This window comes from Rhinoderma darwinii, unplaced genomic scaffold (genome assembly GCF_050947455.1).
Source record: "Rhinoderma darwinii isolate aRhiDar2 unplaced genomic scaffold, aRhiDar2.hap1 Scaffold_42, whole genome shotgun sequence".
Taxonomy (NCBI): domain Eukaryota; kingdom Metazoa; phylum Chordata; class Amphibia; order Anura; family Rhinodermatidae; genus Rhinoderma; species Rhinoderma darwinii.
Genome location: NW_027463753.1, coordinates 201,702 through 227,940, shown reverse-complemented (window position 1 = coordinate 227,940; position 26,239 = coordinate 201,702). Strand labels below are relative to the sequence as shown.

General features: G+C 43.8%; 1 protein-coding gene across 1 annotated transcript in view; it reads right to left on the bottom strand.

Annotated features, from left to right (window-relative positions):
* Positions 1 to 26,115, bottom strand: part of MEA1 (male-enhanced antigen 1) — a 39,535-nt gene extending 13,420 nt beyond the window's left edge. The window contains exons 1-3 of the mRNA XM_075848507.1: positions 25,993 to 26,115; positions 21,311 to 21,500; positions 20,297 to 20,387 (exon numbers count right to left, since the gene is read on the bottom strand). Of these exons, the coding sequence (XP_075704622.1) occupies positions 20,297 to 20,387; positions 21,311 to 21,499 (280 nt within the window). The 5' untranslated portion in view covers position 21,500; positions 25,993 to 26,115. The remainder of the gene's footprint in view (positions 1 to 20,296; positions 20,388 to 21,310; positions 21,501 to 25,992) is intronic.
* Between the last annotated feature and the right edge of the window lie 124 nt (positions 26,116 to 26,239).

The following is a 26,239-nucleotide window of genomic DNA, read 5'->3' as shown; positions in this document are numbered from 1 at the left end:
TACTCCTCACATATTACATATATCCTGATGTACTCCTCACATATTACATATATCCTGATGTACTCCTCACATATTACATATACCCTGATGTACTCCTCACATATTACATATATCCTGATGTACTCCTCACATATTACATATATCCTGATGTACTCCGCACACATTACATATACCCTGATGTACTCCTCACATATTACATATACCCTGATGTACTCCTCACATATTACATATACCCTGATGTACTCCTCACATATTACATATACCCTGATGTACTCCTCACATATTACATATATCCTGATGTGCTCCTCACATATTACATATACCCTGATGTACTCCTCACATATTACATATACCCTGATGTACTCCACACATATTACATATACCCTGATGTACTCCTCACATATTACATATACCCTGATGTACTCCTCACATATTACATATACCCTGATGTACTCCTCACATATTACATGTATCCTGATGTACTCCTCACATATTACATATACCCTGATGTACTCCTCACATATTACATATACCCTGATGTACTCCTCACATATTACATATACCCTGATGTACTCCTCACATATTTCCTGATGTACTCCTCACATATTACATATATCCTGATGTACTCCTCACATATTACATATACCCTGATGTACTCCTCACATATTACATATACCCTGATGTACTCCTCACAGATTACATATATCCTGATGTACTCCTCACATATTACATATATCCTGATGTACTCCTCACATATTACATATATCCTGATGTACTCCTCACATATTACATATATCCTGATGTACTCCTCACATATTACATATACCCTGATGTACTCCTCACATATTACATATACCCTGATGTACTCCTCACATATTACATGTATCCTGATGTACTCCTCACATATTACATATACCCTGATGTACTCCTCACATATTACATATACCCTGATGTACTCCTCACATATTACATATACCCTGATGTACTCCTCACATATTACATATACCCTGATGTACTCCTCACATATTACATATACCCTGATGTACTCCTCACATATTACATATACCCTGATGTACTCCTCACACATTACATATACCCTGATGTACTCCTCACATATTACATATACCCTGATGTACTCCTCACATATTACATATATCCTGATGTACTCCTCACATATTACATATACCCTGATGTACTCCTCACATATTACATATATCCTGATGTACTCCTCACATATTACATATATCCTGATGTACTCCTCACATATTACATATATCCTGATGTACTCCTCACATATTACACATATCCTGATGTACTCCTCACATATTACACATATCCTGATGTACTCCTCACATATTACATATATCCTGATGTACTCCTCACATATTACATATATCCTGATGTACTCCTCACATATTACATATATCCTGATGTACTCCTCACATATTACATATACCCTGATGTACTCCTCACATATTACATATATCCTGATGTACTCCTCACATATTACATATATCCTGATGTACTCCGCACACATTACATATACCCTGATGTACTCCTCACATATTACATATACCCTGATGTACTCCTCACATATTACATATACCCTGATGTACTCCTCACATATTACATATATCCTGATGTACTCCTCACATATTACATATACCCTGATGTGCTCCTCACATATTACATATACCCTGATGTACTCCTCACATATTACATATACCCTGATGTCCTCCTCACACATTACATATACCCTGATGTACTCCTCACATATTACATATACCCTGATGTACTCCTCACATATTACATATACCCTGATGTACTCCACACATATTACATATACCCTGATGTACTCCTCACATATTACATGTATCCTGATGTACTCCTCACATATTACATATACCCTGATGTACTCCTCACATATTACATATACCCTGATGTACTCCTCACATATTACATATACCCTGATGTACTCCTCACATATTTCCTGATGTACTCCTCACATATTACATATATCCTGATGTACTCCTCACATATTACATATACCCTGATGTACTCCTCACATATTACATATACCCTGATGTACTCCTCACAGATTACATATATCCTGATGTACTCCTCACATATTACATATATCCTGATGTACTCCTCACATATTACATATATCCTGATGTACTCCTCACATATTACATATATCCTGATGTACTCCTCACATATTACATATATCCTGATGTACTCCTCACATATTACATATACCCTGATGTACTCCTCACATATTACATATACCCTGATGTACTCCTCACATATTACATATATCCTGATGTACTCCTCACATATTACATATATCCTGATGTACTCCTCACATATTACATATACCCTGATGTACTCCTCACATATTACCTATACCCTGATGTACTCCTCACATATTACATATATCCTGATGTACTCCTCACATATTACATGTATCCTGATGTACTCCTCACATATTACATATACCCTGATGTACTCCTCACATATTACATATATCCTGATGTACTCCTCACATATTACATATATCCTGATGTACTCCTCACATATTACATATATCCTGATGTACTCCTCACATATTACATATATCCTGATGTACTCCTCACATATTACATATACCCTGATGTACTCCTCACATATTACCTATACCCTGATGTACTCCTCACATATTACATATATCCTGATGTACTCCTCACATATTACATATATCCTGATGTACTCCTCACATATTACATATATCCTGATGTACTCCTCACATACTACATATACCCTGATGTACTCCTCACATATTACATATACCCTGATGTACTCCTCACAGATTACATATAACCTGATGTACTCCTCACATATTACATATACCCTGATGTACTCCTCACATATTACATATACCCTGATGTACTCCTCACATATTACATATACCCTGATGTACTCCTCACATATTACATATACCCTGATGTACTCCTCACATATTACATATACCCTGATGTACTCCTCACACATTACATATACCCTGATGTACTCCTCACATATTACATATATCCTGATGTACTCCTCACATATTACATATACCCTGATGTCCTCCTCACATATTAAATATACCCTGATGTACTCCTCACATATTACATATACCCTGATGTACTCCTCACATATTACATATACCCTGATGTACTCCTCACATATTACATATACCCTGATGTACTCCTCACATATTACATATATCCTGATGTACTCCTCACATATTACATATATCCTGATGTACTCCTCACATATTACATATATCCTGATGTACTCCTCACATATTACATATACCCTGATGTACTCCTCACATATTACATATATCCTGATGTACTCCTCACATATTACACATATCCTGATGTACTCCTCACATATTACATATATCCTGATGTACTCCTCACATATTACATATATCCTGATGTACTCCTCACATATTACACATATCCTGATGTACTCCTCACATATTACATATATCCTGATGTACTCCTCACATATTACATATACCCTGATGTACTCCTCACATATTACATATACCCTGATGTGCTCCTCACATATTACATATACCCTGATGTACTCCTCACATATTACATATACCCTGATGTACTCCTCACATATTACATACACCCTGATGTGCTCCTCACATATTACATATATCCTGATGTATTCCTCACATATTACATATACCCTGATGTACTCCTCACATATTACATATACCCTGATGTACTCCTCACATATTACATATATCCTGATGTACTCCTCACATATTACATATATCCTGATGTACTCCTCACATATTACATATATCCTGATGTACTCCTCACATATATCCTGATGTACTCCTCACATATTACATATATCCTGATGTGCTCCTCACATATTACATATATCCTGATGTGCTCCTCACATATTACATAAACCCTGATGTACTCCTCACATATTACATATACCCTGATGTACTCCTCACATATTACATATATCCTGATGTGCTCCTCACATATTACATAAACCCTGATGTACTCCTCACATATTACATATACCCTGATGTACTCCTCACATATTACATATACCCTGATGTGCTCCTCACATATTACATATATCCTGATGTATTCCTCACATATTACATATATCCTGATGTACTCCACACATATTACATATATCCTGATGTACTCCTCACATATTACATATACCCTGATGTACTCCTCACATATTACATATACCCTGATGTACTCCTCACATATTACATATATCCTGATGTACTCCTCACATATTACATATATCCTGATGTACTCCTCACATACTACATATATCCTGATGTACTCCTCACATATTACATATACCCTGATGTACTCCTCACATATTACATATATCCTGATGTACTCCTCACATATTACATATATCCTGATGTACTCCTCACATACTACATATATCCTGATGTACTCCTCACATATTACATATATCCTGATGTACTCCTCACATATATCCTGATGTACTCCTCACATATTACATATATCCTGATGTACTCCTCACATATTACATATATCCTGATGTACTCCTCACATATTACATATACCCTGATGTACTCCTCACATATTACATATATCCTGATGTACTCCTCACATATTACATATACCCTGATGTACTCCTCACATATTACATATACCCTGATGTACTCCTCACATATTACATATCCTGATGTACTCCTCACATATTACATATATCCTGATGTACTCCTCACATATTACATATACCCTGATGTACTCCTCACATATTACATATACCCTGATGTACTCCTCACATATTACATATACCCTGATGTACTCCTCACATATTACATATATCCTGATGTACTCCTCACATATTACATATATCCTGATGTACTCCTCACATATTACATATATCCTGATGTACTCTTCACATATTACATATATCCTGATGTGCTCCTCACATATTACATATATCCTGATGTACTCCTCACATATTACATATACCCTGATGTACTCCTCACATATTACATATACCCTGATGTACTCCTCACATATTACATATACCCTGATGTACTCCTCACATATTACATATATCCTGATGTACTCCTCACATATTACATATACCCTGATGTACTCCTCACATATTACATATACCCTGATGTACTCCTCACATATTACATATATCCTGATGTACTCCGCACATATTACATATATCCTGATGTACTCCTCACATATTACATATATCCTGATGTACTCCTCACATATTACATATATCCTGATGTACTCCTCACATATTACATATACCCTGATGTACTCCTCACATATTACATATATCCTGATGTACTCCTCACATATTACATATACCCAGATGTACTCCTCACATATTACATATACCCTGATGTACTCCTCACACATTACATATACCCTGATGTACTCCTCACACATTACATATACCCTGATGTATCCTCACACATTACATATATCCTGATGTACTCCTCACATATTACATATATCCTGATGTACTCCTCACATATTACATATATCCTGATGTACTCCTCACATATTACATATACCCTGATGTACTCCTCACATATTACATATATCCTGATGTACTCCTCACATATTACATATACCCTGATGTACTCCTCACATATTACATATATCCTGATGTACTCCTCACATATTACATATATCCTGATGTACTCCTCACATACTACATATATCCTGATGTACTCCTCACATATTACATATATCCTGATGTACTCCTCACATATTACACATATCCTGATGTACTCCTCACATATTACACATATCCTGATGTACTCCTCACATATTACATATATCCTGATGTACTCCTCACACATTACATATACCCTGATGTACTCCTCACACATTACATATACCCTGATGTACTCCTCACACATTACATATATCCTGATGTACTCCTCACATATTACATATATCCTGATGTACTCCTCACATATTACATATATCCTGATGTACTCCTCACATATTACATATATCCTGATGTACTCCTCACATATATCCTGATGTACTCCTCACATATTACACATATCCTGATGTACTCCTCACATATTACATATATCCTGATGTACTCCTCACATATTACATATATCCTGATGTACTCCTCACATATTACATATACCCTGATGTACTCCTCACATATTACATATACCCTGATGTACTCCTCACATATTACATATATCCTGATGTACTCCTCACATATTACATATACCCTGATGTACTCCTCACATATTACATATACCCTGATGTACTCCTCACATATTACATATCCTGATGTACTCCTCACATATTACATATATCCTGATGTACTCCTCACATATTACATATACCCTGATGTACTCCTCACATATTACATATACCCTGATGTACTCCTCACATATTACATATACCCTGATGTACTCCTCACATATTACATATACCCTGATGTACTCCTCACATATTACATATATCCTGATGTACTCCTCACATATTACATATACCCTGATGTACTCCTCACATATTACATATACCCTGATGTACTCCTCACATATTACATATATCCTGATGTACTCCGCACATATTACATATATCCTGATGTACTCCTCACATATTACATATATCCTGATGTACTCCTCACATATTACATATACCCAGATGTACTCCTCACATATTACATATACACCGATATACTCCTCACATATTACATATATCCTGATGTACTCCTCACATATTACATATATCCTGATGTACTCCTCACATATATCCTGATGTACTCCTCACATATTACACATATCCTGATGTACTCCTCACATATTACATATATCCTGATGTACTCCTCACATATATCCTGATGTACTCCTCACATATTACATATACCCTGATGTACTCCTCACATATTACATATACCCTGATGTACTCCTCACATATTACATATATCCTGATGTACTCCTCACATATTACATATACCCTGATGTACTCCTCACATATTACATATACCCTGATGTACTCCTCACATATTACATATCCTGATGTACTCCTCACATATTACATATATCCTGATGTACTCCTCACATATTACATATACCCTGATGTACTCCTCACATATTACATATACCCTGATGTACTCCTCACATATTACATATACCCTGATGTACTCCTCACATATTACATATACCCTGATGTACTCCTCACATATTACATATATCCTGATGTACTCCTCACATATTACATATACCCTGATGTACTCCTCACATATTACATATACCCTGATGTACTCCTCACATATTACATATATCCTGATGTACTCCGCACATATTACATATATCCTGATGTACTCCTCACATATTACATATATCCTGATGTACTCCTCACATATTACATATACCCAGATGTACTCCTCACATATTACATATACACCGATATACTCCTCACATATTACATATATCCTGATGTACTCCTCACATATTACATATATCCTGATGTACTCCTCACATATTACATATACCCTGATGTACTCCTCACATATTACATATACCCTGATGTACTCCTCACATATTACATATACACCGATATACTCCTCACATATTACATATACCCTGATGTACTCCTCACATATACCCTGATGTACTCCTCACATATCACATATACCCTGATGTACTCCTCACATATTACATATACCCTGATGTACTCCTCACATATTACATATACACCGATGTACTCCTCACATATTACACATATCCTGATGTACTCCTCACATATTACACATATCCTGATGTACTCCTCACATATTACATATACCCTGATGTACTCCTCACATATTACATATACCCTGATGTACTCCTCACATATTACATATACACCGATGTACTCCTCACATATTACATATACCCTGATGTACTCCTCACATATTACATATATCCTGATGTACTCCTCACATATTACATATACCCTGATGTATCCTCACATATTACATATATCCTGATGTACTCCTCACATATTACATATATCCTGATGTACTCCTCACATATTACATATACACCGATATACTCCTCACATATTACATATATCCTGATGTACTCCTCACATATTACATATATCCTGATGTACTCCTCACATATTACATATACCCTGATGTACTCCTCACATATTACATATACCCTGATGTACTCCTCACATATTACATATACACCGATATACTCCTCACATATTACATATATCCTGATGTACTCCTCACATATTACATATACCCTGATGTACTCCTCACATATTACATATACCCTGATGTACTCCTCACATATTACATATATCCTGATGTACTCCTCACAGATTACATATACCCTGATGTTCTCCTCACATATTACATATACCCTGATGTACTCCTCACATATTACATATATCCTGATGTACTCCTCACAGATTACATATACCCTGATGTTCTCCTCACATATTACATATACCCTGATGTACTCCTCACATATTACATATATCCTGATGTACTCCTCACATATTACATATACCCTGATGTTCTCCTCACATATTACATATACCCTGATGTACTCCTCACATATTACATATACCCTGATGTACTCCTCACATATTACATATACCCTGATGTACTCCTCACATATTACATATACCCTGATGTACTCCTCACATATTACATATACCCTGATGTACTCCTCACATATTACATATACCCTGATGTACTCCTCACATATTACATATACCCTGATGTACTCCTCACATATTACATATACCCTGATGTACTCCTCACATATTACATATACCCTGATATGCTCCTCACATATATCCTGATGTACTCCTCATATTACATATACCCTGATGTACTCCTCACATATTACATATACCCTGATGTACTCCTCACATATTACATATACCCTGATGTACTCCTCACATATTACATATATCCTGATGTACTCCTCACATATTACATATATCCTGATGTACTCCTCATATTACATATACCCTGATGTACTCCTCACATATTACATATATCCTGATGTACTCCTCACATATTACATATACCCTGATGTACTCCTCACATATTACATATACCCTGATGTACTCCTCACATATTACATATACCCTGATGTACTCCTCACATATTACACATACCCCGATGTACTCCTCACATATTACACATACCCTGATGTACTCCTCACATATTACATATATCCTGATGTACTCCTCACATATTACATATACCCTGATGTACTCCTCACATATTACATATACCCTGATGTACTCCTCACATATTACATATACCCTGATGTACTCCTCACATATTACATATACCCTGATGTACTCCTCACATATTACACATACCCCGATGTACTCCTCACATATTACATATATCCTGATGTACTCCTCACATATTACACATACCCTGATGTACTCCTCACATATTACATATACCCTGATGTACTCCTCACATATTACATATATCCTGATGTACTCCTCACATATTACATATATCCTGACGTAATCCTCACATATATCCTGATGTACTCCTCACATATTACATATACCCTGATGTACTCCTCACATATTACATATACCCTGATGTACTCCTCACATATTACATATATCCTGATGTTCTCCTCACATATTACATATACCCTGATGTACTCCTCACACATTACATATATCCTGATGTACTCCGCACACATTACATATATCCTGATGTACTCCTCACATATTACATATATCCTGATGTACTCCTCACATATTACATATACCCTGATGTACTCCTCACATATTACATATACCCTGATGTACTCCTCACATATTACATATACCCTGATGTACTCCTCACATATTACATATACCCTGATGTACTCCTCACATATTACATATACCCTGATGTACTCCTCACATATTACATATACCCTGATGTACTCCTCACATATTACATGTACCCTGATGTACTCCTCACATATTACATATATCCTGATGTACTCCTCACATATTACACATATCCTGATGTACTCCTCGCATATTACACGTACCCTGATGTACTCCTCACATATTACACATACCCTGATGTACTCCTCACATATTACACATATCCTGATGTACTCCTCACATATTACACATATCCTGATGTACTCCTCACATATTACATATACCCTGATGTACTCCTCACATATTACATATACCCTGATCTACTCCTCACATATTACATATATCCTGATGTACTCCTCACATATTACATATACCCTGATGTACTCCTCACATATTACATATACCCTGATGTACTCCTCACATATTACATATACCCTGATGTACTCCTCACATATTACATATACCCTGATGTACTCCTCACATATTACATATACCCTGATGTACTCCTCACATATTACATATACCCTGATGTACTCCTCACATATTACATATATCCTGATATACTCCTCACATATTACATATATCCTGATGTGCTCCGCACAGATTACATATATCCTGATATACTCCTCACAGATTACATATACCCTGATGTGCCCCTCACATATTACATATACCCTGATGTACTCCTCACATATTACATATATCCTGATGTACTCCTCACATATTACATATACCCTGATGTACTCCTCACATATTACATATATCCTGATGTACTCCTCACATATTACATATACCCTGATGTACTCCTCAGATTACATATACCCTGATGTGCCCCTCACAGATTACATATACCCTGATGTGCCCCTCACATATTACATATACACTGATGTACTCCTCACATATTACATATACCCTGATGTACTCCTCACATATTACATATACCCTGATGTACTCCTCACATATTACATATATCCTGATGTACTCCTCACATATTACATATATCCTGATGTACTCCTCACATATTACATATATCCTGATGTACTCCTCACAGATTACATATACCCTGATGTACTCCTCACAGATTACATATACCCTGATGTACTCCTCACATATTACATATATCCTGATGTACTCCTCACATATTACATATACCCTGATGTACTCCTCACATATTACATATACCCTGATGTACTCCTCACATATTACATATACCCTGATGTACTCCTCACATATTACATATACCCTGATGTACTCCTCACATATTACATATATCCTGATGTACTCCTCACAGATTACATATACCCTGATGTACTCCTCACAGATTACATATACCCTGATGTACTCCTCACATATTACATATATCCTGATGTACTCCTCACATATTACATATATCCTGATGTACTCCTCACATATTACATATACCCTGATGTACTCCTCACATATTACATATACCCTGATGTACTCCTCACATATTACATATACCCTGATGTACTCCTCACGTATTACATATATCCTGATGTACTCCTCGCATATTACACATACCCTGATGTACTCCTCGCATATTACATATATCCTGATGTACTCCTCACATATTACATATATCCTGATGTACTCCTCACATATTACATATACCCTGATGTACTCCTCACATATTACACATACCCTGATGTACTCCTCACATATTACACATATCCTGATGTACTCCTCACATATTACACATATCCTGACGTACTCCTCACATATTACATATACCCTGATGTACTCCTCACATATTACATATACCCTGATGTACTCCTCACATATTACACATATCCTGATGTACTCCTCACATATTACATATACCCTGATGTACTCCTCACATATTACATATACCCTGATGTACTCCTCACATATTACATATACCCTGATGTACTCCTCACATATTACATATACCCTGATGTATTCCTCACATATTACATATACCCTGATGTATTCCTCACATATTACATATACCCTGATGTACTCCTCACATATTACATGTATCCTGATGTACTCCTCACATATTACACGTATCCTGATGTACTCCTCACATATTACACATATCCTGATGTACTCCTCACATATTACACATACCCTGATGTACTCCTCACATATTACATATACCCTGATGTACTCCTCACATATTACATATACACTGATGTACTCCTCACATATTACATATACCCTGATGTACTCCTCACATATTACATATATCCTGATGTACTCCTCACATATTACATATATCCTGATGTACTCCTCACATATTACATATACCCTGATGTACTCCGCACAGATTACATATACCCCTGATGTACTCCTCACATATTACATATACCCTGATGTACTCCTCACATATTACATATATCCTGATGTACTCCTCACATATTACATACACCCTGATGTACTCCTCACATATTACATATATCCTGATGTACTCCTCACATATTACATATATCCTGATGTACTCCTCACATATTACATACACCCTGATGTACTCCTCACATATTACATATATCCTGATGTACTCCTCACATATTACATATACCCTGATGTACTCCTCACATATTACATACATCCTGATGTGCTCCTCACATATTACATACACCCTGATGTGCTCCTCACATATTACATACACCCTGATGTGCTCCTCACATATTACATATATCCTGATGTACTCCTCACATATTACATATATCCTGATGTACTCCTCACATATTACATATATCCTGATGTACTCCTCACATATTACATATATCCTGATGTACTCCTCACATATTACATATATCCTGATGTACTCCTCACATATTACATACATCCTGATGTACTCCTCACATATTACATACACCCTGATGTGCTCCTCACATATTACATACACCCTGATGTGCTCCTCACATATTACATATATCCTGATGTACTCCTCACATATTACATATATCCTGATGTACTCCTCACATATTACATATATCCTGATGTACTCATTATATATTACATATATCCTGATGTACTCCTCACATATTACATATATCCTGATGTACTCCTCACATATTACATATATCCTGATGTACTCCTCACATATTACATATATCCTGATGTACTCATTATATATTACATATATCCTGATGTACTCCTCACATATTACATATATCCTGATGTACTCATTATATATTACATATATCCTGATGTACTCCTCACATATTACATATATCCTGATGTACTCCTCACATATTACATATATCCTGATGTACTCCTCACATATTACATATACCCTGATGTACTCCTCACATATTACATATACCCTGATGTACTCCTCACATATTACATATACCCTGATGTACTCCTCACATATTACATATATCCCGATGTACTCCTCACATATTACATATATCCCGATGTACTCCTCACATATTACATATATCCTGATGTACTCCTCACATATTACATATATCCTGATGTACTCCTCACATATTACATATACCCTGATGTACTCCTCACATATTACATATACCCTGATGTACTCCTCACATATTACACGTATCCTGATGTACTCCTCACATATTACATATATCCCGATGTACTCCTCACATATTACATATACCCTGATGTACTCCTCACATATTACATATATCCTGATGTACTCCTCACATATTACATATACCCTGATGTACTCCTCACATATTACATATACCCTGATGTACTCCTCACATATTACATATACCCTGATGTACTCCTCACAGATTACATATACCCCTGATATACTCTGCACAGATTACACATACCCTGATGTACTCCTCACATATTACATATACCCTGATGTACTCCTCACATATTACATATACCCTGATGTACTCCTCACATATTACATATACCCTGATGTACTCCTCACAGATTACATATACCCCTGATATACTCTGCACAGATTACATATGCCCCCCACATTATAAACAGAACTATTACCAAGCAAAATCCATGCTCAAAATGGCGGTCTTTCCCTTCTTAGCCCTACAGTGTGCCCAAACAGCAATTTATGGCCACAAGTAAGGCATTACCATACCCGGGAGAACCCGCTTAACAATTTATGGGGTAGGATTCTCCAGGGGCACAACATCTTGTGCGGTGAATGGGCAGATCAGTGGAAAAATTGCAATTTTCACTTTGCACCATCCACTGCGTATTCATTTCTGAAAAACACCTTTGGAGTCTAAATTCTCACTACACCCCTTGATAAATGCCTTTAGGGGTGTAGTTTCTAAAACGGGGTCACTTTTGTTTGGTACATCAGGGGTTTTGCAAATGCAACATGGCGTCCGCAAACCATTCCAGCAAAATCTACGCTCCAAAAGATAAATACCGCTCCTTTTCTTCTGAATGCTCCTATATATGTAAACAGCTGATTATAACCACATATGGGGCGTTACTGTACTCGGGAGAAATTACTTTACAAATGTTGGGGTGCTTTTTCTTCTCTATTCCTTGTAAAAATGAAAAATGTTGATCTAAAACGACATCTTGTTGGAAAAAAAAATTATTTTTCATTTTAATGGCTTAATTCTAATTAATTCAGCAAAAAACCTTTGGGATCAAAATTTTCACTATACCCCTAGATGATTCCTCAGGGGTGCAGTTTCCCAAATGGAGTCAATTTTGGGGTGTTTCCACTGTACTAGTACTACTGGGGCTCAGCAAATGTGACATGGCGCCCAGACACTATCCAAAATCCAAATGGTGCTAGTTCCATTCTGAGCCCTACCGTGTGTCCAAACAGCCGTTTATGACCACATGTGGGGGATTGTTTTACTCGGGAGAAGTTGCTTTACTAATTTTATGGTGCTTTTTCTCCTTCAGTCCTTGTGGAAATGAAAAAAAAAACCTAAACCTACATTTTATTTAAAAAAAATTTAGATTTTCATTTTTACGGCCTACTTCCAATAAGTTCTGTAAAAAACCTGTGGGGTCAAACTGCTCACTGTACTCCTAGATAATTTCCTCATGGGGTGTAGTTTCCAAAATGGGGTCACTTGTTGGGGGTTTACCACTGTTTTGTCCCCTCAGGGGCTTTGTAAATGTGACATGGCCTCCGAAAACCATTCCTGCTAAATGTGAACTCCAAAAGCCAAATGGCGCTCTTTCCCTTCTCAGCCCTGCCGTGTCTCCAAACAGCCGTTTATTACTACATGTGGGGTATTGTTTTACTCGGGAGAAATTTCTTTACAAATTTTATGGTGCTTTTTCTCCTTTAGTCCTTGTGGAAATGAAAAAAAATTAGCTAAACCTACATTTTATTTGAAAAAATGTAGATTTTCATTTTCATGGCCTAGTTCCAAAAATTTTTGCAAAAAAACTGGCCTGTCAAAATGCTTGCTACACCCCTAGATAAATTCCTCGAGGGGTATAGTTTCCAAAATGGGGTCACTTGTTGGGGGTTTCCACTGTTTTGTCCCCTAGGGGGCTTTGCAAATGCGACATGGCCTCCGCAAACCATTCCTGCTAAATGTGAACTCCAAGAGCCAAATGGCACTCTTTCCCTTCTAAGCCCCGCCGTGTCTCCAAACAACCGTTTATTACCACATGTGGGGGATTGTTTTACTCGGGAGAAATTGCTCTACAAATGTTGTGGTGCTTTTTCTACTTTAGTTCTTTTGGAAATGAAAAAAAATTAGCTAAACCTACATTTTATTTGAAAAAATTTAGATTTTCATTTTCATGGCCTAGTTCCAAACATTTTTGCAAAAAAACTGGCCGGTCAAAATGCTCACTATACCCCTAGATAAATTCCTTGAGGGGTGTAGTTTCCCAAATGGGGTCACTTTTGGGGAGTTTCCACTGTTTTGGCCCCACAAGACCTGTTCAAACCTGACATGGTGCCTAAAATATATTCTAATAAAAAGGAGACCCAAAATCCACTACCTGCTCCTTTGCTTCCGAGGCCGGTGTTTCAGTCCATTACCGCCCTAGGGCCACGTGTGGGATATTCCTAAAACTGCAGAATCTGGGCAATAAATATTGAGTTGCATTTCTCTGGTAAAACCTTCCGTGTTACAGAAAAAAATGGATTCAAAATGAATTTCTGGAAAAAAATAATGAACTTTGTAAATTTCCCCTCTACTTTGCTTTAATTCCTGTGAAATGTCTAAAGGGTTAAGAAACTTTCTAAATGCTGTTTTGAATACTTTGAGGGGTGCGTTTTTTAAAATGGGGTGACTTATTGGGGGTTTCTAATATCTAAGGACCTCAAAGCCACATCACAACTGAACTGCCCCCTGTAAAAATCGCCTTTTGAAATTTTCTTGAAAATGTGAGAAATTGCTGCTAAAGTTCTAAGTCTTGTGAGGTCCTAGAAAAATAAAAGGATGTTCAAAAAACGATGCCAATCTAAAGTAGACATATGGGGGATGTTAATTAGCAACAATTTTGTGTGTTATAACTGCCGGTCTTACAAGCAGATACATTTACATTGAGAAAAATGCAAATTTTTGCAATTTTTCGCTAAATTTTGGTGTTTTTCACAATTAAATACTGAACATATCGAGCAAATTTTGCCAGTAACATAAAGTCCAATGTGTCACGAGAAAACAGTCTCAGAATCGCTTGGATAGGTGAAAGCATTCCGGAGTTATTACCACATAAAGTGACACATGTCAGATTTGAAAAATGAGGTTCTGTCAGGAAGGTCAAAAGCGGCCAAAGAGGGAAGGGGTTAAAATACGGCAACAAAAGCAAATCATTTTGAAAAAAATACGTGTTTTCACCGTGTAAAAGTAGGAAAACATAAAAAAAACATAAATCTGGTATCGCCGCAATATCAACGACCCGCGGAATAACGTTATTATGTTATTTATACCACACGGTAAACGGCGTAAAATTAAGACGCAAAACAAATGGCGAAATCTCTTTTTTTCCAGTAACCACTAAAAAAGGTTAAAGGGAATGTGTTGCCAGAAAAACATGGTTTTTTTTTAAAAAAGAAACATTTAGTGTGTGGGTGATTAAACATTGTTCAAATTTTTTATTTTTTTTTGCCACGAGCCAGGAAATATTATAAATTATTTCTAATTTATAATACTACCCATTTTTGGTCACTAGATGGAGCTGTTCCCAAAATTGCAGCATTGCAACATTGGGTTAAAAGCCCTCGCTCTAGTGAGCTCTCAGCATCCCCCCCTCCTTTATCCTGGCTAGTGCCGGGATAAACGAGGGGTTTGAACGGTCTATCCTCCTACACTGTGTGTCGCCATTTTTTGAGGTAACACACAGTGTAGTAGGTTTACATACAGTAGTAAACACACACAAACACGAACATACATTGAAATCTCTTACCTGCTCCTGCCGCCGCGGCTCCCTCCGGCCCGTCCGCTCCCTTTGCTGCCGCTGTTCCATGTGCACAAGTCCGGAAGCCGCGACCGGAAGTAGTAATATTACTGTCCGGCCGCGACTTCCGGTCCACAGGAAAATGGCGCCGGACGGCGCCAATTTCGAATAGGTCTGTGTGGGAGCGGCGCATGCGCAGTTCCCACACAGACGCCGTACACGGCAGTCAATGGGACGGGAGCCGTTCGCAGTCCCTATGGGACTGTGGCTGCCGTATTCCATGTCTGTGTGTGTCGTTAATCGGCACACACAGAAATGGAACAAAAAATGGCAGCCCCCATAGGGAAGAAAAAAGTGTAAAAATAAGAAAAAGTAAAACACAAACACACAAATGAATATAAACGTTTTTAATAAAGCACTAACATCTTTAACATATAAAAAAATTATTTGCGATGACACTGTTCCTTTAATCAATAAGTTCTATGTCCCCCAAAATGGTGAAATTATAAAACACAACTTGTCCCGCAAAAAAAACGTCCTTATACAGCGATGAGGACGCAAAAATAAAAATCGTACAGCTCTTTGAATGAGACGATGGAAAAACGTAAAAAATAGCTCGGTCATTAACCCCTTAACGCTCAGTGACGTACTATTAGGTCGTGCTGACCGCCCCGTTGGCGCTCGGCGCTGGAATAGTGCGTTGCGGGAGTAACGGCCAACACATACAGGAGCGGTGTCCCCGCTGATTAACCCCTTAAAAGCCGCGTTCAATAGTGTTCACGGCTTTTTAGGGGTTAAGCTACCATCACCGTCCTGCTACCTGATAGCGACCGACGATGGTGACTATGGCAACTGGACACCTAACAATGGCGTCCGGCTATGCCATCGATGGAAGCCGAGTGGGTCCTGACGAAGTCATGGTGCTTGCTGTCAGTGAGTAGCTGACATCTCTAATACACTGCACTACGCATGTAGCGATCAGGGACTCCTGCCCTCGAGTGGGACAAAGTCATGAAGTCAAAAAAAGTTGTGTAAAAAGAAAATAAAAGTAATAATCCCCCTTTTTCCCTCATCAGTCCTTTATTATTAATAAAAATAAACAAAAACGTTACATAATTGGCATCGCCGCGTCCGGAACGGCCTGAACTACTAAATGATTTCGTTATTTATCCCGCGCGGTGAACGCCGTAAGAGACATTAATAATAAACCGTAGCAGAATCACAATTGTACATTTTAAAGGGAGGCTTCAATTCCGCGAGCACCCGCCGGGTAAGAGGGCGCGGTATGGCGTGAAGATGTAGAAGCTGCGCGGGGGCATCAGGGTATACCTACAGGTTTAGGATATATGAAGGGAAGGCCACCAGTGCTCAGCCCCCAGAATGCCCCCCCCCCCCCTTACTGGGAGTTAATGCAAAAATTGTGTGGGATTTGGTGCTGGACCAGGGTCACCACCTCTACCTGGATAATTGTTATACCAGCGTCCCGCTCTTCAGGTCCCTCGCTGCCAGGAGTCTTGCGGCACTGCTAGAAGAAATCTGAGAGGCCTCCCTAAGACTCTGCAGGGCAAACAAGAAGGGGTGAGAGCCGGGCACAATCCAGCAACATATTGTGTGTCACGTACAAGACGAGAGACATGTCACACCAGTACCCATGTACCTGTACAGAGACCCCCAAACCGGACTGCATCCGGGACTACAATAGGTACATGGGAGGGGTGGACTTGTCAGCGCCATGCGGTGTGGTATAAGAAGCCGGCCGGGCACCTCATACAGATGGCTTTGTACAATGTGAACGCGCTACGTCCATGTGCAGGCCGGAGGGGAACTTTCCGGGAATTTCAAGAACCTAATCTTTAGGGACCAGGAAGGGGGGGGCACCCAGTACTTGTGTAAGCGGGGCCACACGCATCGCACCAGGGCAACACGTTCCAAGAGAAGGGGGGAAAAGTCAAAAGAGGTGCAGCGTCTGCTATAAGAGGGGGACAAGGAGGACACAATATACCAATGTGACGCGTGTCCCGAATAACCAGAGCTCTGTATGAAAGGGTTTTATCATTTATCATCCACCCTGACGCCCCCCGCACAGCTTCTCCCCCTCACCTGTCCCCTCCGAGCCCTGCCATGCCCGGGCAGCTGATAACAGCCACATGGAGGGTATTGCAGTACCCGGGAGACCCCACATTACAGTTTATGGGGTGTCTGTCTCCGGTGGCGCACGCCGGGCACAATATATCGGACACTGACATGGCACATATAGAAAACGGCAAACCTCACTCTGCACCATCTGCCGCGCATTATCTTTTACACAATACCTGTGGGGTCAAAACGCTCCGTATTTACTGAGGCATCGCTGGACGCCAACATGTGCGACCGCCCTCTTATTGTAAGGATCTGTATATACGGACAGTATTTCGGGATAGATGAATACAGTCGCGTGATTGGGGCCAGACCTAGGAGGGAGCGCTCCGATAGAGACTCAGACGGTCTCTCTCCAACTTCAGGTTTCAAATAAAGGGAAGAAAACCGGCAAAGCCTCATCATCTGGACGGCCGGGGGGGGGGATCATCTGAGATCGTGACCCTCAAAGGGCTTAGAATTTGTAGAATCTCATTCAACCAAGTTCACAGCCGCGTGCCGGGCGGAGAAATGTGACGCAAATCCGCCACTCGGTCCTCGTCCTCCACCCTTGTTCGATGTTACAGGCCGGACGTCTTCTCCTCGGAGGCTTCAGCCCTCGGCAGAAAAGTGCCAGTGGGAGAGTCATAAACCCCCCCCCCTCCCCCTCCTCGATTTGTCTCGTTGCTTTTTGCTGCCGTAGGAAGTGGAAAATGTGTGACGTGAAATGTCCATTTCCCGAGTCCACGATACATTGTCACGTGACGTGTCTCTTCTATCCGGTAACCCTCCCGTGGCTGCCGACGGGCTCCGGGAAACCAACATTTCAGGTAACACATTTTTCACTTTATCTTATTGCTTTCCAATAAAATACAAATGTGGGGATCTCGGGAAGACACAGCTCAGGGGTCGTCTGCGTGGCCCACACTTATGATAAATACCTGCGTCCATTGGAATGGAGTTCTGTGCCGCTTGTCCATCATCCTCATCCTCACTGTCCACAGGGGGCTCAGGAAGGTGCAGTCGCATGGCCTAAAAGAGAGAGGCAGCCGTTCACCGGAGCACGGTCTGTCATGAAGGGGTCTGTTTGGAGCTGAAGCAGGAGGAGAGGTGCCGGTGTGGGGGAGGAGAGGTGCCGGTGTGGGGGAGGAGAGGTGCCGGTGTGAGGGAGGAGAGGTGCCGGTGTGGGGGAGGAGAGGTGCCGGTGTGGGGGAGGAGAGGTGCCGGTGTGGGGGAGGAGAGGTGACGGTGTGGGGGAGGAGAGGTGCCGGTGTGGGGGAGGAGAGGTGCCGGTGTGGGGGAGGAGAGGTGCCGGTGTGGGGGAGGAGAGGTGCCGGTGTGGGGGAGGAGAGGTGCCGGTGTGAGGGAGGAGAGGTGCCGGTGTGGGGGAGGAGAGGTGCCGGTGTGGGGGAGGAGAGGTGCCGGTGTGGGGGAGGAGAGGTGCCGGTGTGAGGGAGGAGAGGTGCCGGTGTGGAGGAGGAGAGGTGCCGGTGTGGGGGAGGAGAGGTGCCGGTGTGGGGGAGGAGAGGTGTCGGTGTGGGGGAGGAGAGGTGACGGTGTGGAGGAGGAGAGGTGCCGGTGTGGGGGAGGAGAGGTGACGGTGTGGGGGAGGAGAGGTGCCGGTGTGGGGGAGGAGAGGTGCCGGTGTGGGGGAGGAGAGGTGCCGGTGTGGGGGAGGAGAGGTGCCGGTGTGGGGGAGGAGAGGTGCCGGTGTGGGGGAGGAGAGGTGCCGGTGTGAGGGAGGAGAGGTGCCGGTGTGGAGGAGGAGAGGTGCCGGTGTGGAGGAGGAGAGGTGCCGGTGTGGGGGAGGAGAGGTGCCGGTGTGGGGGAGGAGAGGTGCCGGTGTGAGGGAGGAGAGGTGCCGGTGTGGAGGAGGAGAGGTGCCGGTGTGGAGGAGGAGAGGTGCCGGTGTGGGGGAGGAGAGGTGCCGGTGTGGGGGAGGAGCTCTGCTTTACCTGTAGTCGCTCTTGTAGGTCAATCTCCATCTGAGCTACATCTTCTTGATCTTGGTTAAGTGGTTGGTACTGGTATCCACTTTGTGCTGCTTCATCTTCTTCTTCCTCCCCACCACTCCACTCTATCGGGGGATCCTGAGGTTCCCCTAGATCCTCACTTTGGTTTGGTAAGATTCTCTCTGGGCCCATTCTGTGAAAAACATAAATTAAATCCCACAATGAAGACTTATATTCAGGATGCTGAACCCCAAAACAAGTTCTAGAGAATGAGAACACGAGTCCGGTGGAGGCGCAGGAGACAGACGTGTGACCAGCGGGGACACCGCGGCCTCTCCACAGTCAACACCTCTGCCATTTAGTCTTTATTTTCTCGGTCCCTTAGAGGTGTCGCCAATTTTTAAAAAAAATGAAGTTACTTATTTTTATTATATTTTTTCCACAAGGTGAGAAGTATTAAAAAAGAAAGAATGATTTGAGATGTTTTCCTATGTTGGCCACCAGAGGGAGCACTTCCCAGAATTACAGCAGGGTGGTGAATCCGGCAAAGCGACCTGACTTACAGCTGCTGTAAATGTGGGAGGGAGAGTCACCCGCCCCACCCGCTCCCATGTTGGGAGTGATTGTACGATGGTCGGATGTTTTGATCACAGAAAAGGCTGAAAACGATGAAAGTCGAGAGCGGAGACCCTGCCAGGGGTGAATGACTTTTCAGTTGTCCGGCTTATACCGCGTGTATTTGACGTGTTTTTTGGCTCATTTCTTAAAAACGCTGGGATAAAATAAGAGAGAGCGTTGTTTGTACTAACGCCGCGCACTCATTGATGTAAACGGCAAACAATCGTTTTTTGATGCTTTTTGGCACGTAAAATGCGCCAAAAAACACGTCAAATACACGCTGTCAATTCCTTGACATGTAAAATGCGCCAAATGTTCCCATAGTCAATGGGAATCCTAATTATGCGCCAAAAAACATGTAAAAAAGCGTGGACAAAATGCGGCAAAAAAAAGCGTACGTTTCCCATGTACACCAATGGGAGAGCGCGCGGATTGTACGCGCCACACACTTTTTTTTTACACAAGAGTTTTAATAAACGCGGTGTAAAAAAAAAAGCAGCAAAGGGTCAATTCTTTAGTTCGTAAAATGCGCCAAACGTTCCCGGAGTCGGTGGGAGTCCTGCCGACGCACCAAAAAACCTGTACAAAAGAAACGTGAAAAATGCGTCAAAACCGCCGGGATTTTAAAAAGTGCGTCAGGAGAATCGGCGGCGTCTAACCGGTTTACACAGCGGCTTCTTTTTGGTGCGGTGAGATTTCATGTTCATTGACCTGTAGTTCGGCGCGGGGAGGTCACACGTCGCTGGAGATTCATCTTTTTCTTGTTTTGCAGGTTCCGCTGGGCGGTTTGGAGCGCGTGGACGAGTCGCTGGACGGTTTGGAGCGCGTGGACGAGTCGCTGGACGGTTTGGAGCGCGTGGACGAGTCGCTGGACGGTTTGGAGCGAGTGGACGAGTCGCTGGGCGGTTTGGAGCGCGTGGACGAGTCGCTGGACGGTTTGGAGCGCGTGGACGAGTCGCTGGACGGTTTGGAGCGAGTGGACGAGTCGCTGGACGGTTTGGAGCGCGTGGACGAGTCGCTGGACGGTTTGGAGCGAGTGGACGAGTCGCTGGGCGGTTTGGAGCGCGTGGACGAGTCGCTGGACGGTTTGGAGCGCGTGGACGAGTCGCTGGACGGTTTGGAGCGAGTGGACGAGTCGCTGGGCGGTTTGGAGCGCGTGGACGAGTCGCTGGACGGTTTGGAGCGCGTGGACGAGTCGCTGGACGGTTTGGAGCGCGTGGACGAGTCGCTGGACGGTTTGGAGCGCGTGGACGAGTCGCTGGACGGTTTGGAGCGCGTGGACGAGTCGCTGGACGGTTTGGAGCGCGTGGACGAGTCGCTGGACGGTTTGGAGCGCGTGGACGAGTCGCTGGACGGTTTGGAGCGCGTGGACGAGTCGCTGGACGGTTTGGAGCGCGTGGACGAGTCGCTGGACGGTTTGGAGCGCGTGGACGAGTCGCTGGGCGGTTTGGAGCGCGTGGACGAGTCGCTGGGCGGTTTGGAGCGCGTGGACGAGTCGCTGGACGGTTTGGAGCGCGTGGACGAGTCGCTGGACGGTTTGGAGCGCGTGGACGAGTCGCTGGACGGTTTGGAGCGCGTGGACGAGTCGCTGGACGGTTTGGAGCGCGTGGACGAGTCGCTGGACGGTTTGGAGCGCGTGGACGAGTCGCTGGACGGTTTGGAGCGCGTGGACGAGTCGCTGGACGGTTTGGAGCGCGTGGACGAGTCGCTGGACGGTTTGGAGCGCGTGGACGAGTCGCTGGGCGGTTTGGAGCGCGTGGACGAGTCGCTGGGCGGTTTGGAGCGCGTGGACGAGTCGCTGGGCGGTTTGGAGCGCGTGGACGAGTCGCTGGACGGTTTGGAGCGCGTGGACGAGTCGCTGGACGGTTTGGAGCGCGTGGACGAGTCGCTGGACGGTTTGGAGCGCGTGGACGAGTCGCTGGACGGTTTGGAGCGCGTGGACGAGTCGCTGGACGGTTTGGAGCGCGTGGACGAGTCGCTGGACGGTTTGGAGCGCGTGGACGAGTCGCTGGACGGTTTGGAGCGCGTGGACGAGTCGCTGGACGGTTTGGAGCGCGTGGACGAGTCGCTGGACGGTTTGGAGCGCGTGGACGAGTCGCTGGACGGTTTGGAGCGCGTGGACGAGTCGCTGGACGGTTTGGAGCGCGTGGACGAGTCGCTGGACGGTTTGGAGCGCGTGGACGAGTCGCTGGACGGTTTGGAGCGCGTGGACGAGTCGCTGGACGGTTTGGAGCGCGTGGACGAGTCGCTGGACGGTTTGGAGCGCGTGGACGAGTCGCTGGACGGTTTGGAGCGCGTGGACGAGTCGCTGGACCGTTTGGAGCGCGTGGACGAGTCGCTGGACCGTTTGGAGCGCGTGGACGAGTCGCTGGACCGTTTGGAGCGCGTGGACGAGTCGCTGGACCGTTTGGAGCGCGTGGACGAGTCGCTGGACGGTTTGGAGCGCGTGGACGAGTCGCTGGACGGTTTGGAGCGCGTGGACGAGTCGCTGGACGGTTTGGAGCGCGTGGACGAGTCGCTGGACGGTTTGGAGCGCGTGGACGAGTCGCTGGACGGTTTGGAGCGCGTGGACGAGTCGCTGGACGGTTTGGAGCGCGTGGACGAGTCGCTGGACGGTTTGGAGCGCGTGGACGAGTCGCTGGACGGTTTGGAGCGTGTGGACGAGTCGCTGGACGGTTTGGAGCGTGTGGACGAGTCGCTGGACGGTTTGGAGCGTGTGGACGAGTCGCTGGACGGTTTGGAGCGCGTGGACGAGTCGCTGGACGGTTTGGAGCGCGTGGACGAGTCGCTGGACGGTTTGGAGCGCGTGGACGAGTCGCTGGACGGTTTGGAGCGCGTGGACGAGTCGCTGGACGGTTTGGAGCGCGTGGACGAGTCGCTGGACGGTTTGGAGCGCGTGGACGAGTCGCTGGGCGGTTTGGAGCGCGTGGACGAGTCGCTGGACGGTTTGGAGCGCGTGGACGAGTCGCTGGACGGTTTGGAGCGCGTGGACGAGTCGCTGGGCGGTTTGGAGCGCGTGGACGAGTCGCTGGACGGTTTGGAGCGCGTGGACGAGTCGCTGGACGGTTTGGAGCGCGTGGACGAGTCGCTGGACTACGGCGATGATCTACGTTTCGGTGCCGGGTCTTGTGGGGGAGGTTTTATTTCAATAAAAATATTTTCTTATGTCTTTGGGTTTTCGCCTCGGTAATGGCAGTTTCCTGTTTGACGGCGTCTATTACGAAGGCGGGGCTTAATGTGAGCCGGTGAAAAGACGAATACTAAGCGCCATTATTATCCCGGTACCCACCGCCACCAGCGGTATCAGGAGGAGCCGGGTGTGATCCAGTACTCCACCATCTGCAGTGACAGCCGGGCACTGGGGCGGCCCCATGCCGGGATTATGAGGCTGGGGGGGGGGGTGCAGAGTCCGGGATCGGCGGCAGGGGGGGTGCAGAGTCCGGGATCGGCGGCAGGGGGGGTGCAGAGTCCGGGATCGGCGGCAGGGGGGGTGCAGAGTCCGGGATCGGCGGCAGGGGGGGGGGGGTGCAGAGTCCGGGATCAGGGGCAGGGGGGGGTGCAGAGTCCGGGATCGGCGGCAGGGGGGGGGGTGCAGAGTCCGGGATCGGCGGCAGGGGGGGGGGTGCAGAGTCCGGGATCGGCGGCAGGGGGGGGTGCAGAGTCCGGGATCGGCGGCAGGGGGGGGTGCAGAGTCCGGGATCGGCGGCAGGGGGGGTGCAGAGTCCGGGATCGGCGGCAGGGGGGGGTGCAGAGTCCGGGATCGGCGGCAGTGGGGGGTGCAGAGTCCGGGATCAGGGGCAGGGGGGGGGGGTGCAGAGTCCGGGATCAGCGGCAGGGAGGGTGCAGAGTCCGGGATCAGCGGCAGGGGGGGTGCAGAGTCCTGGATCAGCGGCGGGATATCTTATATTCGCGGACCCTCGGGTGATTCTTTGGGGTGATGGATGGAGTTGGGGGAGGAGCTGATGCAGCCACAACAGGAAGTTCTTCTCCATAGACAGACAGATACGTTAAGATGATACATGACGATAAACCCTCCCCGATCATACGTTACACGTCCCCGACATTACCTGAGAAATGCGAAAACCTCAATCAGGCACAACAGCAGCAGCGTCCGTCACAAGCGCTTACTTCCGGCGGTGTGTGGCATCATAGCATGTACATTTCCGGCGGAGTATGGCGTCACCTGCGTCTTTACTTCCGGCGGAGTGTGGCGTTATAGCATTTACATTTCCGGCGGAGTGTGGCATTATAGCATTTACATTTCCGGCGGAGTGTGGCGTCACCGAGTCTTTACTTCCGGCGAAGTGTGGCATT